Source organism: Glycine soja, chromosome 15 (genome assembly GCF_004193775.1).
Source record: "Glycine soja cultivar W05 chromosome 15, ASM419377v2, whole genome shotgun sequence".
Classification (NCBI taxonomy): domain Eukaryota; kingdom Viridiplantae; phylum Streptophyta; class Magnoliopsida; order Fabales; family Fabaceae; genus Glycine; species Glycine soja.
This window is the reverse complement of record NC_041016.1, coordinates 14,529,882-14,555,936: the sequence shown is the minus strand read 5'-3', so window position 1 is coordinate 14,555,936 and position 26,055 is coordinate 14,529,882. Positions and strand designations below refer to the sequence as shown.

Here is a 26,055-nt window from a genome sequence, read left to right as displayed (position 1 = left end):
CTCACCCATTCACCTCTCAAAAAAATAAAACCACTTCCAACAACTTTCATCTGTAATTTAAAGGTTTGTTCACTCCAGAGGCACAATATACCTTATGTTGTATTACTAGCTGGCTGCATCTCCCAGCTAACTCCGTCATCTCCCCATAATGATTGGCACATTATTTTATCAACTGACTCTCTCTTTGTCTCCTGTATGCAGATCATATCAACATGCTCCTGCTTGACCAGCCTACGAATAGCTGCCCATTTGACACCCCTCCCTAATCCCCTGATGTTGTAGGATATGATATTCATGGATAACCGCTACTATTTCCCAACCTATCTGCTTCCTTCTTATTTCTACTCTCCATATCCTTGAGTTTGGGAATGACTGAATGCATACCTTCTTCTTCTGTAACCCCCAGCATCTTGGCTCGATTCCAGACTTCCAAAGCCTCTTGATAATGTAATAGTTCATCAGGTTCCTGGGTACCTTGATGAAGAGATGATTCTTGTTCTATAACATAATTCTTTTCCCGAGTTGCAGACTGATCATGATTCAAGGGATGTGGGTCTTGCTGGGTTTGGGGTTTAAATAAGTTCATGGTTGACTCCTTAGTGAGTGGAGGCTGACCCACTACACTTTTCTTTTGGGACCACCTCTTTCGGGTATACACCTTACAGCTGCTCCCATGTCCTCCATTATTAATTTGCCAATTTGGGTCGAAGACCTGTTTTTGTTGTGGGGGGGGGGGTGCATATAGAAGTGCCTTTAGTCTTAACTGGGCCTCCTAACTTCACGTGGTTGGGTTGGCTGTCCTCATGCATCATTCCTTCACAAACTTCCACCTGGCCTTCATTACTTTTAAAATTAGCTACCCCAGCTTCATAAGTCTCTGCCACGTTATGTAGGTTTGCCACGTCACCATCTACAACATCAAAAGCAGACAGAACAACTTCTTCCTTTCTTATTTCTCTCTCCCCTTTCTTTCCTTTATGATGATTCAAGTGACTTCCTCCTACAGCAGTTGCATCCCCGACGCTCATCACCCATCCCTGTGCAGTACCCATATATTTCGGGTAAGTATCCGTTATTGGTGGCCCCACAAGTTCTGGTGTGGTGTCACTAGTGCTGGTTTTTGAACAGCTGCTAATACCATTACCCAATGGGTAAAAGCAACCCTGGGATCCGCTGGGTAAACGGGTTATCTGTTGGGCTTCGTCGGCGTCGTCTACCCATGATTGAAGCACCACTGTTTCGTCCGTGTGGTGGTCGTCGGAGCCGCCTAACCTCGTCGGACTAGTCCACTGGTCGTGTCGGTGGTTGCAAGGGCTACTGGGCGGAGAAAGATGTCCGAGAGAAGTATCGTTGGAGAAGATTTCGTCAGACGTCCCACTCAAGCTATATCGTCTTCTACGGCATTCATGGCTTCCACCTCCACTTTCCTCAACAGCATACACTTTAAAGCTTTCGCCATTGTCGCCGCTAATATGAACATCGACCATGTGATTGATTGACGGTCTCCATTGAGTCTTTACAAGCACCCTAGCCTTGTCAAGCCTCAGTTTGGCCTCTGTGTCATCATCGACGTCCACCATGTCCCCCAATACCGCTACTATGCTCCTGATGTGCTTCAAGTTCCATGCCTGAAGTGGTATGCCCCAGACTTGGACCCATGTCAGCCTAAAAGTTGTGCGTAAGGTTGGGTTCCATTTTTCCATTGTACAGAACAACGGTCGCCCCCCCTGTTGCCCGTCGTTCATGAGTTGTTTGGCTCCGCTGTCGGTAAGTCCAAGTAGCAAAACTAGATCATCACCTATATACTTAGGTGATATATCCAGTCCCGTTTCCCATAACATCTCGTCCTCAATTCTATCGAACATAGCTGGGTTTGTTAACCGCCCTACCCAGGCGTCCTTCAACCAATTGGTGTCATCGGAACCTAAGGTTATATGGACCGAGGACATGGAACCTTGATATCCTTGGAAATAGCTGTTGGGGGGCACTTGTGGTCTCTCAGTATCCACATTCCTTCTCAGAACCTCAGCGTATGAACCCTGATTTATGTGGTGCTGTCTGTTAATGCGAGCAGCTACCACAGGGTTGCTTTCCTCTCTGTCGGAAATCTTGTTCCTCATGACACGCTGCCTTGGCCCTTCCCTGCTGTACCGCAGTACGTTCAGGTACATCTTCAACCCCCCGATGAGGAGTCCATCCATTTGTTTTGCTAGTTGATGCGTATCGATAACCCCTTTGAACCTAACAAATCCATATCGCCTTCCATTTTTATTCCTTTTGCTAAGAATAAATACTTCTCTCACGTCACCCCACTGCCTGAAATGCCGCCATAGCTCCTTCTTCGTGATCTCATCTGAGAATCGAGTGAAGTAGAAGGAGGATATATCCTTTTTATCCCTCCAGTTCGAAGTGTGAGTTTGCTGGTTTCTTCCTAAATTTCCTGGGTGTATCCATCGTGAGCTCCCCGTAGAGTGTACTTTGTCTCTCACTATTGTTCGGCCTCTAGTCCTAACCCTCTCACACCCATCGTTCCTCTCCCTCTCTGTGTCTCTCTCTCTCAAACCCTCAGAGTCTCTCTCTCTATCTCTCTCTCATCTCTCCTGTAGCAGGATTTGGACAGCAAAATAAATTTGTCTAAGTCTGGAATTGTTTAGCCTCGAATTCATCCTACTCTTCTTCTTGCTCATATGGAGCCTAAGTTTGCTAAGCAAGCCTTGACTGACCCTACATGGTTAGCTGCCATGAAAGCTGAGTATGATGCCTTCATCAACAATGGTACTTGGACTCTTGTTTCTCTGCCTTCTAACAGAGTTCCTATTGGTTGCAAATGGGTTTTCAGAATAAAAGAGAATCCTGATGGTACAATCAGTAAATACAAAGCCAGATTATTGGCCAAAGGGTTCCATCAACAGTATGGAATTAACTATACAGAGACATTCTCACCTTTGATAAAGCCAATAACAGTGAGATTGCTTCTCACCCTTGTTGTCACTTATGGTTGACCATTGCAACAGTTAGATGTAAATAATGTTTTTCTTAATGGGATTTTGGAAGAAGAGGTGTACATGCAACAACCTCCTGGTTTTGAGTCTTCCACTAATCTATGGTCTGCAAGCTTAATAAGGTAATCTATGGTCTTAAACAGGCCCCTAGAGCCTGGTTTGATAAACTTAAGGAGACACTTCTGAAGTTTCAATTTCAGTCCAGCAAGTGTATCCCTCTTTATTTGTCTACTCCAAGGGGTCATTGACAATCTACATGCTTGTTTATGTAGATGATATCATCATAATAGGGAATAATCCTCCCTTAATCAAGCAACTCATCTCTAAGCTGAAAATATATTAAAGACTTGTTGGCCAGAGCCAATATGACAGAAGCAAAACCTATTTCTTCACCTATGGTTACTGGATGTAAGCTAACTAAAAGTGGATCTGATCCCCTCACTGATCCCTACATGTATAGATCTGTTGCAGGTGCACTTCAGTATGCAATTATAACTAGACCAGAAATTAGTTTTTCTACGAATAAAGTCTGTCAGTTCATGAAGGAGCCTCTTGAAGATCACTAGGTTGCAGTTAAAAGGATACTAAGGTATCTTAAGGGTACTCTTACATGGGCTCTTCATCTAAAGCCAACTTTTGCACCTTTCTCCATTAATGCGTTATGTGATGCAGATTGGGCCTCTGATCCTGATGACAGTAGGTCCAGTTCTGTTGCTTGTGTCTACTTTGGTCCAAATTTAATACCCTGGTGGTCAAAGAAACAGTCAGTTGTTGCCCGCTCAAGCATAGAGGCTGAATACAGAAGCTTGGCCTTAGTTACTGCTAAAGTATCCTGGCTTCAATCTCTTCTTTCTGAACTTGTTCCTCGCAAACTTCCTGTTATTCAGTGTGACAACACAAGTACTGCGGTTCTGGCTCATAGCCCAATCATTCATGCTCGTACAAAGCACATGGAGCTAGACCTATTTTTTGTGGGAGAAAAGGTTCTAAATAAACTACTTCAGGTAGTTTATGTTCTTGCTACTAGTCAGTATGCAGATATTCTTACCAAAGCTTTATCTCCAAGTGATTTTGAAGTGTTCAGTGTCAAGCTCACACTGTGTGATCCCTCCAATTCTTCTTGGTCTCACCGACCATGAGCTTGTGTGGGAAGGGGGGTATTAGAGTATTCTTACGCCATTGTATTGACTTTTACTTATTGTTTAGTGAGCTATCAGTTTATTAACAGTGAGTTGTCATCAACTGTAAGGTAGTTACAATGACTAACTGTAGTTAGTTAATAACTGTCAGGGTTAGTTTACAGTTGAGTCTCTCAATATAAAGAGATAACATTGTTGGTTGTGATTTGTCTACTCTTTTCAGATCAATTATAAACACTATTTTACTTTCTCTCAAATTCTATCAGTAGGGGATAACAATTGTGACACTAAATCCTCAAGATTGTTGTCATAGTTATCCAAAATCAACCACAAACCAATACAAACCTAAGAATGACAAAACAAATTCGACCTACCCCTTTTTTTAGGATGAGTTGAGATTTCTAACCCACTAACCTATTTCTAACCTGTCCCGCTTGACCCATCAAAAGAGGGGTTAAGGACAGGTCAAAGTGGGTCAACCTATCAACTTGTTTATTTTTTAAAAAATTATTAATATTTATTTGTATTTGTGTTTATATTTTGAGATAGAACATTTTAGAAATTTTGTTACCCTACACAAACCTATAAACTCAAATAATCACTAGCAAATAGTATAAGACATGTGATTTCACACTATTCTCAAATCTATCTATATGGTACACAAAATCCCCAGAGTTTAATAGGTTACTCTTAACATTGATCAGTGCATCAAACTACCATGAGGTTTTTTTTTATGCGAACTCAACAACTAGGGAAGATAGAGAAAAATGCATTGAGGGAGGGAGAATGGGAAAACGTGTGAAAACAAAAAAGTTGAAAAAGTTGGGTTTAAGAAAATGTAGAAGTTAGGAATAGCTAATGCCCCCACAAAGACTATGTTGAAAACAAAAATATAAAATATCCTATTTAAAAACATGGATTTAAAAATAATTAACAAAATTAATTAATGAAATTTTAACCTTTTAAAGTATCTAACAATTAATACAGTTTGGTATTGCAACCTGCTTCAGAGGCGCACTTAAAAAGCAAACATCATCAAAATGACTAATTAATATTTCATTACATTTTCTATAAAAATTCTCAACTACTGGCCACCTCTAAAATTTTACCCACGATACAAGATGATATCAAATACATGAAAACAAGCTTCTCTGAGGCTTCATGATATATTCAAGCGTTAATCCTCTCCAATCAGACCCAATTAGAAAGAAACTAGTCCAAATGGAGTACCCCTGAATACAGGGGAACCAATTTAAAGCCTGAAAGTACTGTAGTCTCCTAAACCAGAAGCTCCATAACCTGTGTATGGTTGTGAGGACAATGAAGATGGGGGGAGGCGCGATGTAGTGCCCAACTGAGAGTATGAAGACCTTGGACCTGCATCTAGCCTGCCATAACTGCTAGTGATAGGTTCTTTGTGACTGCTTATAACATCCTGCAATGTAAAGGAAAGAATTTCTGTGAGCAAAATCAATCAATTGTTCCAATACGAATTGCACCCTGAAGGTAAAGTACTCTAAGAGCATCTACAGTGCATAGTTGCATAGTTATATAGATGGGTTGTTTATCTTAATTTTGTGGGTCTTATCTTCAATGATAAGGTTACTAAAGTAAGTGCTTAACTTAATTTTGCGGGTCCTACAATGCTTGAAAAATATGTTATCTATGGTATAAATGTTTTAAGCAACGGTTGCTTATAGTGCTTATATAAGCAACTCCAAGTCATCTACTCCACTGCAAAAAAAATGTAAGCAACTCCACTGGAGATGCTCTAATCAAGTGTCAGTCGAGAAAAAGTAAGGTGAAAATTTCACACTTATGCTTAATTTTATCCTGTACATGAGCATATTCCCTTCAGGAATGGATAGTATCTTTGAAAAGTAAGTCCTATCCATCTGCCAAAGCCCAAAATAACTCCCAAGATTGGCCTATTAAGGCAACTAATAACTTTCAACAAAATAGTCACATTGCAAGATGTTCACTTAAAATGTTACAACTTAGTTTATACAGAGATAGCTATGAATCAAAACTATCATGCTTTCATCTGGTTTCTACTCTTACATATATACAAAGAACTAAAGGACACTAGAAATCATCTTTCCTTTCCTACTTCCGTATAAACAAAATTGAATTATTGTCTTTCAATCCTCATATTGCAATATCAAATAACACTTAAGTGATAAAAGACTTCAGCAAAGAAGATGAAGATGAGGAAATCAAGTAATAGTGAGTGTTCCTAAAGCATTCTACCAAGTGAAACATTAACGGCTATAGAATGAGCTACTAGGATAGAAATATGTAAGAAGAAGACCTCCACATGCATAAATACTAATACCACCCCATCCGACCATGCACATATGCTTATGTAAATAACAGAAACAGAAAAATACAACTTATTTTTCCCAGAAGAAAAGGCCCTCTGAAGTCTCCTACCTGAATCAACTGTTGTGCTGTTTGAACCTCGGATGAGGTGCCTTTTATTTCTACAACGATTTCATCAGGAACCCTGCTCTCCTGCACAGTCAATATGGCTCCACTAGTGCGACGAATGTATTCAATATTAGTCCCTTGAATACCAATGATGTCTTCCGCATAAGACAGTGGTATTTGCATTGTTTGTATTACCTAATAAGAAGAAATTATTGGGGGAATGAAGGGTACCATGACTATCAACAATTCAACAGAAGACATAAATAAACAAAATATATAGACTGAAGAATGAGCAAACAAATTTTCTTTTAGCTGACTGCACATGAAGTCAATAGACAGTATAAGCTATGACAAATTTTAAACACCCACATAATTGTTGGGGTGGAATCCCCTTCACACACAATGAAGATCAAAGGTATATGATACAGAATAACAACACAAATATAAATAGCAAAAGACACAAATTTAATGTGGTTTAGAACCTCTTTCCTACGTCCCACAGGAATCTTTCAACAAACGTTCATTATCTCATAACAAATTATAAGTTTTCTGGACAAACATGAGAAATCTCCCAATTACAAGTATAACTTGACAAAATAGATGAAATCACACACACTAGCATATATATATATATATATATATATATGAAGAGGGATTAAGTTATTCCAAGAGTAAGTTTAAGAAGTTACTCACCATTCATTTTCTTAAAATCCAATGGTTCTAATGAGTTACTAATCTTAACCCTTAAATTTCAATAAAATGAATGTGGGGATGGAAAGTAACTATTTACTCTTGGAGTAACTTGATCCCTCTTCTATATATATATATATATATATATATAGACACACACAAAACAGAGGCACACATACATATTCTTTTGCAAAAAACAGGCAATCACACACGCACACATTATTCGGCAACAAGCAGTAAAACTTGACAAAATAGAGGCAATCACAGATATCAGTCCCATTCCCCAGTAAATTTCATGAAGGCAATCAACAGAAAACATGTGAAGGGTTAATATAACTAACCGTAGTAACAATAGGAGCACCAACACGGCCAAGAGCTGAAGAACGAACACCTGAAAGTGAAGAATCCTGCCCATAGAGAGACATAGTGGAGGAAGGGAGAAACGAGTCCAATTGACTCTCACGGTCAGCTAAGACAGAATCTCTTTTTGTTGAATATGGAATATCGGCAAATATGCTAGTGCGTGAAGTAGTATGCAGCAATGACTTGTCAGACCAGGTCTCTGCTTGACGATCTTGTGAGGTAGAGGCATTGTACTTAGACAACACAGAATCACATACAACAGTGTAAATATATAGCATAAATAAGAAATAATATATTTCCCATTTTCTTAGACATTCATCACACTAACAGAATACAGTGGCAGTTCAACACAGAAAATATACATTTTAAGCCAAAATATCATATAACGATTGACCAAAATCTGATTTTGGAAGTTATAATTCCATATTAGGAAGTTAATAGACAGTTATTTTTATAAATTTCAAATTGGTAGTTATAGATTATGAATATGATGTGACAGTTATGGTGATATGGAAGTTGTGTTACAGTCTTACAGACTTGTAAAAGGCAATTAATGTGTCAGGATGTTATTCCTTGTGTTTTGAAGGAGGATACTCTGTTAAGGAGAAAACCTGTGTTTGTCCGCCCTAAAAACTACATTATTCCTATATTTAAAACTCAATGAGTTAGAATGCCATTGAGGAGGATGAAGGATTAGAGAAGCATGTGAAGGAGATGAATGACAAGAAACCAAGATCCAATTTTCACCATGATCTCCCAGACATTCGTAGAGATTTTGGAGAAATGAGATAAGGGTTTAACAGTTTGATTCCATTCTACCATTGTTAAAGGATTTGGCCAAGCAAAAAACAGCAATTAAGGGAGAATACCTAGCAGGAAGTTCCCTACCTTAGTTAGAGCTAGTCAACCACAAGATCCAATTAAGTGGTGCTACTTATAGTAGCACTCTCTTCAAATAGTGAGGTCTGACCTAGTCCTTACGGACTGATACATTATGAGCCTACCCAATGAGAAATTAGAGTCCAACTTATTTCTCTTCAATTAATTTGCTCTATAAATGTAACCTTTAAAGGTTCTCATAACATTAATAGTAATATTCAATTCCACTTAATATTATAAATGAGAGGTATCTAGTAATACATCACTGCTATCCAAATATTGAGAATGCTAGTGATTTGACCCCTTCCGTCATATATGTTTTTGATGGACACTCGCCTTAACCATGGTCACCCCTAGACTACCTTAACTGTAGCCTCTTTGGGTGTTGCCTTAATTGCAGTTTCAAGGGGGTGTATTTAGTCTAACATCAACTAAAGATATAATTTAAATAGAGCTCTTATAAAACTTTGGAAATCCTTACTTTACAAGACATAGAACTTGTCATCACTGTATAGTCCAATTATTTATTCCTTGATATTTGAGCAAACACAATAATAACAAATGAGGTCAATATCTCATATCAACTCATTTCAACATGTCTATGCCTGATTAGTTGTATAACAATTAACTGACTTTATAATCACCTAGTTATAGATGATGTTTGATAACATTAGAATACACGACTCCCAATGCAAGAATTGTAGTGATTTCAAGTTATACATGCATCATTATTGCTTTGAGAAGCACTAATATAACTCACTAATGCTCGCATGACAGGTCAATCCAATACAGTATTACTCTAATTTATACCTATGTTTTTTTTATTGGCAAAAGAGTGTATATATATTATAAAAAAAATAAATCAGTACAAGAGGTACTGTGATATGTACATCCCAAGATTACCCTACTTTGAGCTATGGTAGCCCAATATTAGCAATTGAAAGCAAATATTAAGTAACCATAGATCTATATCTATGCTGGGGTACCCTTCTACAAAGAATTCTAAAGACCAATCCCCCCTATACAAAAAAAAAAAAAAAAGCAGCTCTGATGTTGCTGGACCATAAATAGAAAGGAATGTCAAATCCTTTTTCCAGATTTTTGAGCCATGACCAGCAGAAAGAGAGTATCATCCATCAATTTTTTACCATCAAAACTGTCACCAGAGAAAACAATCCTATTCCTATGGTTCCATGTACACCAAGTCAGAGAGGTCCACCAAATCTGCCATCTATGTTGAGAAATACCATTCAGAATGCATTGAGAATGTTGGAGAAAATGTTCTTTTGGCCTTTCTGGAAAAACAGTGAGCGTATTTATCCATGACAGGGTCTCCCACCACAATGGCATAACTTTGGTGCATCCTCGTTGCGGTTTAGGCAAAACAGGAAGCAGACTTCATCCATACCTACGTTTTGGCTTCTAAGATTCATCCTTGTTGGCAATTTATCCCGAATCAATCTCCAAGCAAAATGAGACACCTTGCTGGGAATTTTTAGTTTCCAGAGAATAGAGAATGCCCTCTCATCATCTTCTTCAATTATAAACTGATTAAGAGCCCGATATGCACTTCCCACTGTGTACTCCCCTCCCACAACCAACTATCTTGATGCTGGACTTGAACTACCATCCCCTCAATATCCTCCAAGAGATTTGCTGCCAAATCCATCTCTCCCTCCATTAGCATTCTCCTCCACTCAAGCTGCCATTCCCACACCCCACTTGACGCCGATCACATCTGCTGAATATAATGTTGCTGCTTTGAAATATAGTACTGTCTAGGATATTTTTCCAGCAATCGGACCCCATCTTCTTTCTAGCCATCTTCCCAAAATTTCACTCTGCTACCGCTTCCAATTGTCCAAGTTACTTGATTTTTGAACCAGCTTTCGTCCTCCGCCGAATTGCAAGCAACACATAAGTCCCGCCACCAGATAGAATCTTTATGATTTCTTCTTGTCAAATCCAGGTTCCTCCAACTTCCATACTTTGATTCCAGCCCTTGAGCCCACAAATCTTCATGTTGGTGGAACAAGTTTCACCACCATTTTCCAAGCAAAGCATAATTGAACTTCAGCAAATCCCGGACTCCCAAACCTCCTCTCTCCTTAGGTAGACAGATGGTCTCCCAACTTACCCATGCTAGCTTCTGATGCTCAGAATCCCCCCCCCCCCCACATAAAAACCTACTCTGCAGCCTAATCATCCTGTCCACCACCTTCTTTGGGACCCTGAAAAAATAAAAGATAGGAATCAAGTTTAGGATTGACTTTATCAAAGTCACCCTACCCCCAAAGGAAAGATGTCTTCGATCCAACTTTGAAAATTTTCTCTCACACTTAAGGACAATTTGATCCCAAGTCTCACTTCGCCTTGGGTTTGCCCCAATGGGTATACCTAGGTGCAAAAAGGGTAACAACGACAATCTACAGTTTAGATAACCCATTGCTCCGTCATCCCAAACGCCCCAAAACAACTTTTAGCAAAATTTATCTTTAGACCCGAAACCAATTCAAAACTCCTTAGCATAACCTTGATGGCTTTCACGTTTGACATTGTTGCTTTCCCGAAAAACACTGTCATCAGCATATTGCAGAATGCTAATGTCCACATTGTTTCTCCCCACCAAAAATCCTTCAAACAGATTCTTCTTCTGAGCCTCTCTCGTTAAGCCCGTCAACCCTTCAGCAACGATGTTAAAAAGGAAAGGGACTAAAGAGTTAGGAAGTCCCACATCACTTGCCTTAATTCTTGGGGTGCAGCTTATATATCTGTTATTTAGTGCCAATTGGTTTTAGGTTGAAATTTAACATGGTATCAGAGCCTATAGCTCATCTTAGTTCTAGCCTATTCTAGTAGGCTCGCCTATATTGGCAGGCATCTGTGGAGGGGGGATGTTAGGAAGTCTCACATCGTCTGCCTCAGTTCTTGGGGTGCAGCTTATATATCTGTTGGACAACTTCACTTAGTGTCAATTGGTTTTAAGTTGAAATCTAACATAAAGGGTCCCCTTGTTTGAGTCCTGTTTGAGAGAAGAACTTGTCAGTGGGGCTGCCATTAACCAACACTGAGATTGAGGATGATTTCAAACATCCCTCAATCCATTTCACCTATTTGTCGCAGAAGCCCATCTGTCTCATCATGTACAGCAGGAAGTCCCAACAAATAGAATCGTATGGCTTTTCGTAGTCAACTTTGAACACTAGACAACTCTTTTTACACCTTCTTGCCTCGTCCACAATCTCATTAGCAATCACCACACTATGCAGCATATGTCTCCCCTCCATAAATGCACTCTGGCGTTCATCTATGACTTTTGACAGCACTTTCTAATTTATACCTATGTGAAGACTTAATATCTCGTATATATGACACATGATGGTCATCAATCTATGCACATACTAGTCTCAATGCATTATGGTCCTCCTTATCAACAGCAATACTTAACTACAATTATCTTAAAACATTGTTCCATTGTCCAAAAGGACTTCGCAACCAAGTCATTTACTTGGAGTCTTATGGTATTAAACTTACCATTCTAAGGTCTTTATTATGCTCGACACAATATCTCATATTATTATCAAATATCATGATACAAATGCAACAAAACTGGTCTAAACACATTGGCATCTAAGGCTTACACCAACATAAAAGGGCAATCCAAAAAGTGGAATTTGATGGCAAGATTCAATTGGATCGTTGGCTAGGACTGAAAAGATTATTGAAATTCAATAGACTTAACCAAGAGTAAAGATGTCCATGATCTTCATTTGAGTGGAATGAATGCTGTACACTTGAGATGACATGGGAAGTTTTCAAAATAAAATTATTGAAGTTTTTTAGTAGTGGAACTGAAAATCCTTCTGAACAATTGGTAGCCTGGCATCAAACTAAATCAGCGGAGTAGTTTGTGTGACAATTTGAAATATTATTGGCCCAATTAGCCAAGATTCCAAAAGAATAGGCTTTAGGATTTTTTATGAATAGTTTGAAAGATGGTATAAAAAGAAAAGTCAAGACTTGTGAGCCACAAACTGAGCCCAAAGCCATTCATTTAGCCAAAAGGATCAAGAATGAATTGTATGTTGATAGTATGATGGGCTTAGAAAGAAATTTGAAATCCTCAATTTCTTAATTGGTGCGGTTTGCCACAAGTGGAGCAATTATAGATCAACAAACAGAAGCAGTTTCACACATGAGAACACAAGGTGCGGCTGTTTTTTAGTATAACCCATTGAATTCAAGTCCTAATCAATCCCCAAGAGTAGCCCACTGCTAGAAGGCTCCTCGCCATGAGAAGGTATGGGAGGTCATTGCACGCAGCCCTTGCATATGCAAAGAGACTATTTCCGAATATGAACACATGACCAACCGGTCACCAAGTTCTGCAGCCAGTAATTCAAAAAATTCATCATTTAAAAACCATGGCACTGGCCACTTACCTTATCAAGAGTATGTTAGAAGAAGGAAAGAGGTTGTTGTTTTCAATGTGACCAACCATTTGGGCCACTTTTTCATAAGTGTTCTGAAAGGAAGTTAAAAGTGCATATTTTGGGGGAAGATGGTGATGGGGGATAAGAATTCAAAGGGGATGAATTGACGGAATCAAATACAAAGGATGTACAAGAGACACCTTATTTCAACCTTGAGGACAAGGCTGAGTCTGGACTGTGAGTCATTGATAGGCCAAAATATGATTTAAGCAGTTATAATTCTGTATTAGGAAATTATTTTTGGGTAGTTATTTTTATATTAACTTCAAATTAGGCAGTTACGGGTTATGATTCAATGCTTATTATGATATAGTATTATATTATATGTTGTGTTCCAAACTTGTAAAAGGCAACTGAGGTGTCAAACTGTTATTCTTTGTGTTTTGAAGGAGGAAACCCTTGTTAGGGGGAAACCCTGTGTGTGTTAGGAAGAAGAAAAACACTTTGTCTGTCCACTGGGCAATGCCACCAGTCTGCGAGTGACAGGTCAGGTCACATCAGAAATCGCAGAGCCAGACTCAACGGCTACATACGATCTCGACACGCTATCCAAACACGGTGCGGTGAAGTGTATTGGGGGCGCAAGTGCTGCAGGAGGGGGAAAGGATTATCACGATAAAGGAAAGAGAGGTGAGGGAGAATCCATAGGGGCAGCAGACGCACTGAAGGAGAAAGCAAAAGCACTTGCTGAGGTGGCAACAACAAGCAACGTGGCAGAAGTTGAAGAAACTAGGACAGCAAATTTTAAAATTGAAAAGGCCCAAGAGGCAGCACGTGAAAAGGCAGTGCATGTGGAACTGGAGACCACTAACGTGAAGGAAGGAGGGCCCAAAAATAAAGAGGGACTTTCTACTTGCACACCCCCAAAGCACAAACACCCTTTGGGCCTTATGTTGCATAGTGTACTCAAGAAAAAGGTGGTACCATAAGAAAACTGCTGTAGGTCAGCCTTCACCTATTATGGTGACACCTATAAGGCTGGATAAATCCCAAACCCAGCACCTCCAGGGAATGGTGCAAGAGGGGCCTGCTGCCAGTAACCAACATGACTCCACAACAGAGAAAGCATCACTCAATGGAGACACAGAGGAAACTACGGAACTACTAAATTCCCAAGAGGCATCCGACAACTGGAATCGGGCCACAAAATTAGGGGCTACAGGAGGAGATGATCTACATCCAATTATTGCCAAACTAAAGGAAATGGAGGATAGAGATAAGAAGGAAGCAGAGAGGTTGGGAAATAATAGTGGTTATCCATGAATATAATATCATACAATGTCAGGGATTTAGGGAGGGGTGTAAAATGGGCAGCCATTCGTAGACTGATCAAGAAGGAGAATGTGGATATGATTTGTATACAGGAGACAGAGAGAGAGTCAATTGATAAAACAATGTGTCAGTCATTGTGGGGGGATGCGGATGTCAGTTGGGAGACGCAACCCACTGTCATACAGCAGGTGGTATTTTATACTTGTGGAGTGAACGAACATTTAAACTGTAAATGAAAGTTGTTGGCAGTGACTTTATTTTCCTGAGAGGAGAATGGTTGAGGGAGGCACAACAAATCAATATACTTACAATTTATTCCCCCTGTGAAATACAAAATAAGAGGATATTGTGGGATCAGGTTAGGCAGCTGAAGCATTCTCTATCAGGAGATTTTTGGTGCATCTTGGGTGACTTTAATAGCATCAGGGACCTTGCTGAGAGATTTGGGATTTGCCAAAGGGGTTTAGGGACAAATGACATCAAGGAGTTCAACGATTGGATAGATGACTTGGAGTTGGTAGAGGCGCCATGGCTGGGGAGAAATTTCACCTGGTTCAGACCAAACGGCACATCCAGGAGTAAGCTTGACAGATACTTGCTTTCTCCTGAGTGGCTCGAGAGATGGCCTACAAGCACTCAATCTACTTTACCTAGGAATTTCTCAGACCACTGCCCAATCGTGCTCAGGTCTACATCAGTCGACTAGGGTCCTAAACCTTTTAGGATCCTAGATTGTTGGTTGTCAGACAAGTCTTTTAAGGAAACAGTCATTAATTGTCGGAACTCCAATCAGCAACCAGGATGGGGAGGATATATCCTCAAAGAAAAAATAAAGAGGCTGAAGCAAAGGCTGAAAACGTGGAATCGGGAGCAGTTTGGAGACACTCCAAGGAGGGTCAAGATGATTGAAGAGGAACTAAACAAACTAGAGGAGGATACAAGCCAAAGACAGTTATCTACTCAAGAAAAGCTGAAATTGAAACAACTGCAGGAAGCTTTGTGGACAGCTGCCCAAGCTCATGAATCATTATTGAGGCAAAAGGCGAGAATTAGGTGGATCAAGCAAGGAGATTGCAATTCTCGATATTTTCACCTGATGCTGAATGCTAATCGTCGGAATAATTATCTGAAGGGTGTCATGGTTAGTGGAACTTGGTTTCACAAGCCATCTAAGGTAAAGGAGGAAGTCAAAGCATTTTTCTCACAAAGATTTCAAGAATCATCTTATCACAGGCTTAGATTGGATGGGATCTGTTTTCAAAAAATAAGTCAGCACCAGAATGATAGGCTGACTGCCTGCTTCCAAGAGGATGAAATTAAACAGGCCATATGGGATTGTGGGAGTGACAAAAGTCCGGGGCCCGATGGTTTGAATTTCAATTTCATCAAGCAGTTTTGGCAGCTACTCAAACTTGATATGCTTCGCTTCCTAGATGAATTTTAGGTTCATGGTGTTTTCCCGAGGGGCTGTAACACATCCTTCATAGCTTTGATACCCAAGGTGGCTGATCCTCAAATTTTGAATGACTATAGACCTATCTCCCTGATTGGATGCATGTATAAGATTGTTGCTAAGTTGTTGGCCAACAGAATGAAGAAGGTGATGGCTTTTATTGTCGACGAAACCCAATCTGCTTTTATTGAGGGAAGACACTTATTACATAGTGTTCTCATTGCAAACGAGGTGATTGAGGAGGCCAAAAGGAGCAGCAAATCATGCCTTATATTCAAAGTTGACTATGAGAAGGCATATGATTCGATCTCCTAGGATTTTTTGTTGTACATGCTGGTCAGAACAAGCTTTAGCTCCAAATGGATTGAAGGGTGCCTGAAATCTGCGTCCATTTTGGTTTTGGTCAATGGTAGCCCCACAGCTGAGTTCTCTCCTAAAAGGGGATCATGGCAAGGAGATCCGCTAGCACCTTTCTTGTTTAATGTGGTAGCTGAAGGGTTGAATGGTTTGATGAGGAGAGCTAAGGAGGAAAATATGTATAAGGCCTTTCAAGTAGGCTCAAATAAAGTGGAGATCAGCATTCTATAGTTCGCTGATGACACAATCTTTTTTGGGGAGACAAATATGGAGAATGTTAAAACATTCAAAGCCATTCTAAGGACATTTGAACTTGCCTCAGGCCTTAAAATCAATTTTGCTAAGAGTTGTTTCGGAGCTTTTGGTGAATCTGATCTTTGGAAGCAGCAGGCAGCTAACTATCTGAATTGTCGTTTGTTGGTTCTTCCTTTTACTTACCTGGGAATACCCATAGGAGCAAACCTGAGGAGGTGTCACATGTGGGATCCTATCATCCACAAATGTGAGAGAAAGTTAGCGAAGTGGAAACAGAGACACATATCCTTTGGGGGGAGAGTGACACTCATACAATCAGTGCTAACATCGATCCCTATTTACTTTTTTTCTTTTTTCAGGGTGCCTAAATCAGTGGTGGATAAGTTGGTGAGGATACAACGTAGATTCCTATGGGGAGGAGGACCCGACCAAAACAAAATTGCATGGATCAGCTGGGAGGCAGTGTGCTTGCCAAAAAAGAAGGGAGGATTGGGCATAAAGGACATCAACAACTTCAATATGGCATTGCTTGGCAAATGGGAGTCGAATCTCAGGCAACACAAAGGGGAATTATGGGCTAAGGTGTTGGAATCAAAATACGGAGGATGGAGAGGCTTGGCTGAAGTGGATAGGGTAGGCCACAAATCCATTTGGTGGAGAGACTTACAAAAGGCTCTTACCAGCTCACATCAAGGACAGCTTATTCAAAAGGGAATGAAGTGGAAGGTGGGTAGCGGTGATCAAATCAAATTTTGGGAGGACAAGTGGACCGGGGAGGAGGAATCATTGGCTGAGAAATATCCTAGACTATATTTAATATCATTACAGCAGCATCAAGTCATAAGATTGATGGGAATGTATAAAGACATAGGGTGGGAGTGGAATTTTACTTGGAGAAGGTCACTGTTTGAAAATGAAATCGACTCAGCGGTTAATTTTCTCAGCGATATTGCAGATAAGTCAATTCAGCAACAAGGACCAGATGCTTGGGTGTGGTCCGAAGACCCAGCGGCCCAATACTCAACACGTAATGCATACAACATGTTAGGGGAAGAAGGAGCAGCTGGTAGGCAGGAGGAGTGTTTTGAGAAATTATGGAGAATAAGGATTCCAGCTAGGATTGCGGTATTTGCATGGAGGTTGATAAGAGACAGATTGCCGACAAGACAAAACTTGCGGAGGAGACAAGTACAAATCACAGATATGCTATGTCCTTTCTGCAGAATTCAAGAGGAGGGCGCATCTCATTTATTCTTCCACTGCAATAAAATACAACCCATCTGGTGGGACACTATGTCATGGCTGCACATTAAAGGTGCTTTCCCATTAAGCCCAAAGCAGCATTTCCTTCAACATTTGGGTGTTCAAGTTGATGGAGTAAGGACTAACAGATGGCAATATTGGTGGTTAGCCTTAACTTGGTCCATTTGGAAGCTTAGAAATAGTATAGTGTTCTCTAATGCAACTTTCAATGCTAATTCACTGTTTGAAGATGCAACATTCCTACTTTGGTCTTGGCTTAGGAGTTTCAAGAAAGATTTCACAGTCCATTTTAATCAATAGGCAAGTAGCTTTACACAAAGTTTTATGTATCAGCAGAGGATTACATAGTTATGAGCCTAACTCATATGAAACCTATATCCATAGATTGGTTCCCTTTCAGAATATGAATGTCTGATTGAGGAACCATTTGTATGGTCCTTTCCTGTATTATCAGTACCTCAGGTACTCCATTCTATATATATATTATATATTATCTTTGCTGATAAAAAAAAAACTTTGTCTGTACTCAAACACGGCCTAAAAACTAGATTATTTCTATCTTTATGCCAGTGTTGTTAAATGGCGGCCATGGCGGCGCCATGGCGGTTTTCCGTGGCGGAATTTCGAAAAAACGCCACCGAATAGCGGTGGCGTTGCGGGTTCGGGATGGCGGCGCCATGGCGGCCGCCATAGCCATGGCGGTCGTGGCGGGGTGGCGGAAATGGCGGATTTCGTGGGTTTTTTGTCCGCGGTAGGAGTTGGGCCGACCCGACCCAACCCTACCCGGCTATTCTTTAAATAAAAAGCTTCACGAGAACCCTACCCGGCTTCCACACGAACGAACGAACGAACGAACCCTACCCGGCTTCCACACGAACGAACGAACCCTACCCAGCCGCACGCACGAGAACCGCCGTGACGAGCCTACCTGCAGCCGCGACGACACCACCCAACAGCCTACCTGCAGCCGCGACACCACCCAGCCGCCGCGACACCACCCAGCCGCCGCCGCGACACCACCCCCTGCAGCACGCACGAACGGCGGCGACGAGCGAAGAAGAAGACCCCGGCAACGCAGTGAACGCACGAAGAAGAAGAAGACAGGAAGAAGACGCGGTCTGCTTCTTTTTTTTTTTAATTTTTTTTGGGCTTTTTGCTGTTTGACACCCCATTTTTCTGTCTACAGCTTTTTTTTTTCCTTTTGCTATTTGACACCCCTTTTTACTGTCAACAGTCTGTTTTTTTTTTTTTTTCGTATTTGACACCACAATTTTTTTTTTCTGTTCAGACCTCTTTTAAATGGCTGAACCATCATCCGATGCTGCTACTGCAAGTGCAACGAGGAAAAATAAGGCAGACCCAGGCTGGAAATATTGCCATTCACTAGTGGAAGGAGATACAAACACCATTGTTTGTAATTTTTGTGGAAAAATCACTAAGGGAGGAATAACCCGAGCCAAACAACACCTGATTGGGAAGTCGGGCAACGTTGCAGCTTGCAAGAAAACTCCCCCAAATGTAATCGAAGAGTTGAAAGAATATATGGCTACAAAAAAAAGTGGGACCACTTACAGTACTTCTGGTAGTGGTAATATGGCAAATATAAGAGATTTTGAATTTGGTGAACCGATTGGATGTGATGGAAGTGAAGAAGATGAGTTTGCGGACTCTTGTAATGCTGCTGCAAGTGCAAAGACAAAGTGTGGGACTAAAAAAGGACCAATGGACAAATTCTGTAAGAATCCAGAAAATGCAATCAATCGGAGAAAAATGGAGATGCTGAGGCAAATGAACATAAGAGAGTCAATGGATAAGAATGAAGTATTGAAGGTGCATCAACATATTGCTCGCTTTTGGTACCAAGCAGGTTTGTCATTCAACCTCATTAAATTGAAAAGCTTTGAGAACATGGTTGCAGCCATTGGTCAATATGGGCCACATTTGCCCATTCCTAGCTATCATGACATCAGAGTTCCACTCTTGAAGAAGGAAGTTGAATATACTGAAAATTTGATGAAAGGCCATAGGGAGCAATGGGTCAAGTATGGTTGTACTATTATGTCCGATGCATGGACTGATCGGAAACAAAGATGCATCATTAATTTTTTGATTAACTCTCAAGCTGGTACCATGTTTTTGAAGTCTGTTGATGGCTCTGATTTTGTGAAGACAGGTGAAAAGCTTTTTGAGTTGCTTGATGCCATTGTGGAGGAAGTTGGAGAAGAGAATGTTGTTCAAGTTGTAACCGATAATGGGAGCAACTATGTTTTAGCGGGTAAGTTGTTGGAGGAGAAAAGGAAACATATTTATTGGACTCCTTGTGCAGCTCATTGTATTGATTTGATGCTTGAAGATATTGGGAAGCTTCCCTTGATAAGGAAGACCATTAGAAGGGCAATTAATCTAGTTGGGTTTATCTATGCCCATTCTAGTACCTTAAGTTTGTTGAGAAATTTTACAAACAAGAGGGAATTGGTGAGACATGCTATTACTAGATTTGCCACTTCTTATCTAACCTTGGAAAGGCTTCACAAAGAGAAAGCCAATATTAGAAAAATGTTTACTTCTGATGAATGGACCTTGAACAAGCTATCTAAGGAGCCTAAGGGAAAAGAAGCTGCAAAGGTAGTGCTCATGCCTTCTTTTTGGAATAGTGTGGTTTACACTCTTAAAGTCATGGCTCCACTTGTGAAAGTGCTTCGTCTTGTGGATGGTGAAAGGAAACCAGCCATGGGCTATATTTATGAAGCAATGGACAAGGCAAAAGAAACAATTATGAAGTCTTTCAACAACAATGAAAGCAAGTACAAAGATGTGTTTGAAATCATTGATAAAAGATGGAATTGTCAGCTTCATAGGCCATTGCATGCAGCTGCCCACTTCTTAAATCCAGAGTTCTTTTATGACAACACTGACTTAGAGTTTGATTTTGAGGTCACCAATGGTTTGTTTGAGTGCATTAAGAAGTTGATTCCACAATTTGATGTGCAACAGAAAATTCTAACCGAGTTGCATCTTTACAAGATTGGTGCTGACCACTTTGGTTCCGACTTTGCAATGGCTCAAAGGAAAACCCATTCTCCTAGTAAGAAACTTTTATCATACTATTTTTTTTATGTATTAGTGTTAGAATTCAGAATTCTAAGTTATGCTCTTGGTTGGTAATTGGTATTGCAGCATATTGGTGGCGAATGTTTGGGTCACAAACTCCAAATTTGCAGAAGCTGGCTATTAAGATTTTGAGTTTGACTTGCAGTGCTTCAGGATGTGAAAGAAATTGGAGTGTGTTTGAGCAAGTAATTGTGACAAAACTCTAACTATACTTTTTAATTTTATTTAATTTTGATGATCAAGTTATATTTGGAGTATATTTGAGATTGAAATCAACATTTATTTGTTATGTTGTAGATTCATTCCAAAAAAAGAAATAGGCTTGAGCACAAGAGGTTGCATGATTTGGTGTTTGTCAAATACAACCAACAATTGAAGCAAAGATATAATGCAAGAGATGAAATTGATCCAATTTCTCTTAATGATATTGATGTATGCAATGAATGGCTCGTGGGAGAGATGGATCAAGATGATGATAATGATGCTGGAAATGATTTGGTATTTGAAGATGATGATGCTCTAAATTGGGCAACTGTGTATCAGGCTTCGGGGGTTGGAGAGTGTAGGATGTATACTAGGCGGAAAAAGCAAAAAACAAGTGTTGCTGCTGCCCAAACTTCTAAAAAACAGGCAATGGTTGTTGGATCTTCATCAAGGAAGCAAAAAGCAGTCCAAGAAAATGATGAGGATCTAGATGTTGAGGAGAATATTGATGTTGAATCTGAAGAAGAAGAAATCATGGTCAATTTTGAGGCGTCTGATGGGGAAGAGGGAGAGGGAGATGCTCCATTACCATATGATAACAACGAAGATGATTATGTTGGGATTGGAGAAGATGATTAGAGCCTCAACCTTCACTTTGCACTTTGCATTATGTTTTTATCATTTTCTTATTTTGAACTCTTTAATGAGTTTATTTGGTGTTGGTACTTGATTATTGTATGAACTCATGAAACTTTTTTAGTTTATTTGAATGCAATCCTTTGTTTTTTTCAATTTCAATGAGTTTATATATATGTTTTTTTTTTTTTTTTTGTGTCCGCCATGACATCCGCCATTTTCCGCTACGCCATCCGCCATATTTTTATGGCGGATTTTTGACTTTCCGCCATGAACCGCCATCCGCCATTAACAACATTGCTTTATGCAGAATTTAGCATGTTTACTTCTTGAGTCCAACATATAGTAAAAGAAAATACTACCAGGAAAAAAAGGCAGCAAGAGTACATTTATAAAAGGGTAAAATATCCTCCAAAACAGAAAAAGCAAAACATATCAGAAAACTAAATATTGAAAACACAGCAAAGCAGAACATCTCCGTGCATATCTTATATGGCAACTTGGCAGAACACCAAAGAAAGAACAAAAAGCTATATTGTAGAAAGTTGAGTGGAAGAGAGATCCCCTAAATATATGTTATTTTCTAATTCAAGATCAGGAAAATTACGAGCTTACAGTTTTCTCAAATAGGGGAAGAACGCTATGATCAACCAAAAATTTCCTCAGATGGCCAACTACTGCTTCAAGAGCTTTAAGGACCTTCAAGGCTTCTCCCTGAATTTCCACAATCCTCTCATCCACGGTAGCATAAGATTGAACCTCATCTTCATGAAAATGATTTGCCATTACAATAATATACTATAGATTAATCATTGCAGGCTAACTGGAATGCCATGCTATGATGAAAGAAGGGAAAGATGCATTCAGATCATTAGTATCATTGCATCCAGATTTAACAGGAAATATGGAATTTAAGAAATGACTAATCTGGAAGAGGTCCTATTTTAATCTGGGAACAATAAAATTGCATTTAAAAGTAAACAGGACAGTGGAACAGGAACTTATGTGAGCATACCAGCATAATCAATTTAACTATTAACTATTTGAATTCACAATACTCATCAACGCACATGCTGATGGATACAAAGAAATTACTGTATATAAGCTTACCAAAAATAGTGAAAGAAAAACAAAAGAATTGAATCGAGCAAGATGCTTTAATCGTCACAAATCAAGATATCAAAGAGAAAAGGGAGAATTATTTTATGATCTTTTCAACTTAGGACAAAGATTGACTATGAATATGGAAGAACTAGAAATCCAAGAGGACAAAGTTCGGCCTATTACTGTAGAATTCGGATTGGATAAGTAAAAGAAGCCCTTAAAAGGATAGATAATGGTAAAGCTATTGGTCCAAATGGTATTCCGATTAAAGTTTGGAAGTGTATAGGAGAATAAGGTATCACATAGCTCACTAAGTTATTTAATGAGATTTTAAGAGCTAAGAAAATGTCAGACGAGGGAAGGAAGAACTTTTGATTCCTATACTTAAGAACAAGGGAGATATTCAAAATTGTTTAGACTTTAAACTGCAGAGGTATAAAACTTATAAGGTGCACTGTAAAATTATGGAAAACATTGATTGAGCATAGTTAAGAGAACAGACAAGGATTGCTGAGAATCAATTTTGTTTTATGCTAGGAAGGTCTACAACAAAAGTCATTTATCTTTTACATAAGATGATGATGGAAAGATACTGAAGCAAAAAGAAAGAGGTTTTCTTTTATTGACTTGAAAAAAACTTTAAATCAAGTGCTAAGAGGAGTGTTTTGAGTTGTGAAAGACTTAAACAAAAAAGTTTTGTCCATGGCATATATCCGGGCTATACAAGACATGTATGATGGACAGATGGAGAAACTCCAAGTGTGAGAACTTCAAGCGGCAAGACTAAGGACTTCCCTATAGGGATAGTTACTAGTTAGATAAGTTTACATCGAAGGTTAGCCTTAAGTCCTTACTTGTTTAATCTAATTTTGGATGTATTTACCTGGGAGGCTTGGATATATAAAAGATTATCCACAAATGATAATAATCTAGATTAAGGAATCAAGGGAAGTTAACTTTAAATTTGAGCTTTGGAGACAGACTTTGAAAACAAAATGTTTTCGCTTAAGTTGAGGTAAGACAAATTACATGCATTGCAATTTTAGCAAGAGATAAGACATAAGAGGAATATTACTTGCATGTATTATGGACAGTGAATATTAAGTGCAAAGCTGATTTTAGTTTATGAAAGAAGCTCAATTCATTTTACCTTCTTATTTTCTTCTCTTATAAGTGTTTATGGAGAAGTTAATCCAAATAAGCCCTAAGCCTACATCAATAATGACTTTTCCTTTTATGTTTGATTTTGAATATGAATGATAAACATATTCTTTTTTTGTTTTCTGTTTTACGTTGCGTGTGTCTATTATGTGTGGATTATTTGCTATGTCGGTAAAGCAAAATTTTATGGTCAGGTGCTCCACACCTCTACCTAGGAGTGACTCCTATAGCATACTTTACATAACATTAGTCCATGAAAGAGAATACACAAAAGATCAATAATTGCTACTAAGAATTAGGGGGATCATCATAGATGCATAATTGCATAACATGACAAGAATCATACCTCCTGACAACACTCTAACTGAAGCACTGGTATTCTCCTGAATAGATTTGATTAACGAGCCTTGCTTTCCAATTAAATTGATAGCTTGTGTCGATGCCACCAATAAACGGATGGAACAAAATGCAAGACCAGCAGCCGATTCTTTATTCTCAGCATCAGTTTCAGATAATCCAGAGACACGCTTGAATATCCTTACTACAGCATCCATTGCCGGGGAAAGGGCTGCCTCTGGCTCTTCCTTCCCGGACACAAGTACCTATGACAAATAAACAAATCTAACCACATTCAGTATATAACAGAAAAAAAATACACAAATAAATAGAGGCCATCATTAAAGGAAAACATTCCAAAGAGTTGACGTGCATGCATACATTTATCATCTGAACAGCAACATACAAAGCAACTGATCTATAGAGTCAACTTCCATTCACTTTCTATAGGAAACTAAATAAAATTCTAAGCACGTACACAGAAGACTATACACCACATGAACAAGAATCAAAAGCAACACTTTGACATGGAATTAAGGACGCACGCCACATAATAATGAAGTTAGGATAAAATTGAAGTTGAACAATGAAAGGAAACGTAAAACCAAAATACAACACCAACTAAAACACACATTTAATGAGAGGAACGCATAAGCAAAACAGAATGTGAAAAACGGAATGAAAAGAAAATTTAGACCTGACAAAAAACTGCTCAGTTATAAGTAGTAACAAAAAATAAATTCCAATTGACAGCTATAGTTTAATGAATTTAATTGAAATCAGTTCACCTTCAACCAACTAAGAATAATCATATAATTAAAAATTATTGGCTTCTACAATATTACTTTAAAATTCCTAACTTTGATGTCTATTTAATTGACGTAAATTTACACTCAGACTGAATAAAAAATAAACTATACTTTAATACCACGGCTTCCTAAACAAGTGAAGTGGAAGCACAGTAGCATAGAATATTTTTTTTGGTAAAATCTACATGCATCTTTCGCTGGAGGCAACCTTGGCGAACTTATGAGAGATAAAAAGTTTACAAAAGTATTTAATGCAGTTACATATCCATAATTCAAATTCGAGACCACTGATTAAGTTAGAACAACCCCACGCAAGCGCTCGATTGTACATTAGCATGTAATATTTTTTAGGTAAAGTCTACATTTGTCTTCTCTGGAGGCAACCTGTTCGAACTTATGAGTGACAAAGTTCTCACTTCGAAAATTCGAGACTAGTGATTAAGTTAGAACAACCTCGATAGTACATTAGCATAGACATCACAGAAAAGAGAACCGGACAAGCAGTGTAGAAAGCAAAAACAAAAAACAAGTGATTTTTGTAGGGTATCAATCAAATTTTTAAATAAAAATATAAAATTAAAAAATCAAAAGAGAAGGGGATAAGAAGGAAACCCTAGAGAGGGGGGCGGGGGTTGATGCAATTGAAACATACAATTCGATCAGGAGTGCCGAGAGGAGCGTCGAGAACGCGAATGCGAGATCGAGTTTCTTCGCACATCTTCTTTATCAGTTCTCCCTTGCGCCCAATGATGCTTCCAACTTTCCCCACCGGCACGATGAGCCGGAACACGCAGTCACCAGGCCACCCCGGCCACCTCTTCTCCGGCGGAGTGGAAGCCGCGGCGGCGGCGTTGGATTCCGTCTCGGTGGGCGGTTGTGCGGCGGAGACATTGTCCGGCAGGAGTGGTTCGGCGGTGCCATTCTGGAGTGGTTCGGCGGTGGCCATAGGAGAGAGAGGGTGGTCAAGCTGAGGTCTTCGATAGTGTAGGGAGGAAAAGAAACACACTGGCGTCTCGCTGTGTAGCTTACCTCATTAGCTTCAGTGTTTTTTATTATAATATTTTTTTTAATAAGATTAAGGAATCGCATTCAATTGGG

The 26,055-nt window shown here is 39.4% G+C and overlaps 2 protein-coding genes across 2 annotated transcripts; one reads left to right on the top strand and one right to left on the bottom strand.

Annotated features, from left to right (window-relative positions):
* Positions 1–5,071: 5,071 nt before the first annotated feature.
* On the bottom strand, positions 5,072–25,993 carry LOC114388554 (RNA-binding KH domain-containing protein PEPPER-like). Its single transcript, XM_028349098.1, has 6 exons — positions 25,610–25,993; positions 24,159–24,414; positions 22,163–22,311; positions 7,603–7,857; positions 6,575–6,766; positions 5,072–5,576 (listed from the first exon to the last, which is right to left on the bottom strand). Exons 1-6 carry the CDS (start codon positions 25,901–25,903, stop codon positions 5,394–5,396), a joined length of 1,329 nt encoding a protein of 442 aa, XP_028204899.1. The 5' UTR covers positions 25,904–25,993; the 3' UTR covers positions 5,072–5,393.
* On the top strand, positions 18,170–21,853 carry LOC114388553. The gene is made up of 3 exons (XM_028349097.1): positions 18,170–20,681; positions 20,774–20,892; positions 21,005–21,853. Exons 1-3 carry the CDS (start codon positions 18,896–18,898, stop codon positions 21,548–21,550), a joined length of 2,451 nt encoding a protein of 816 aa, XP_028204898.1. The 5' UTR covers positions 18,170–18,895; the 3' UTR covers positions 21,551–21,853.
* Positions 25,994–26,055: the final 62 nt, after the last annotated feature.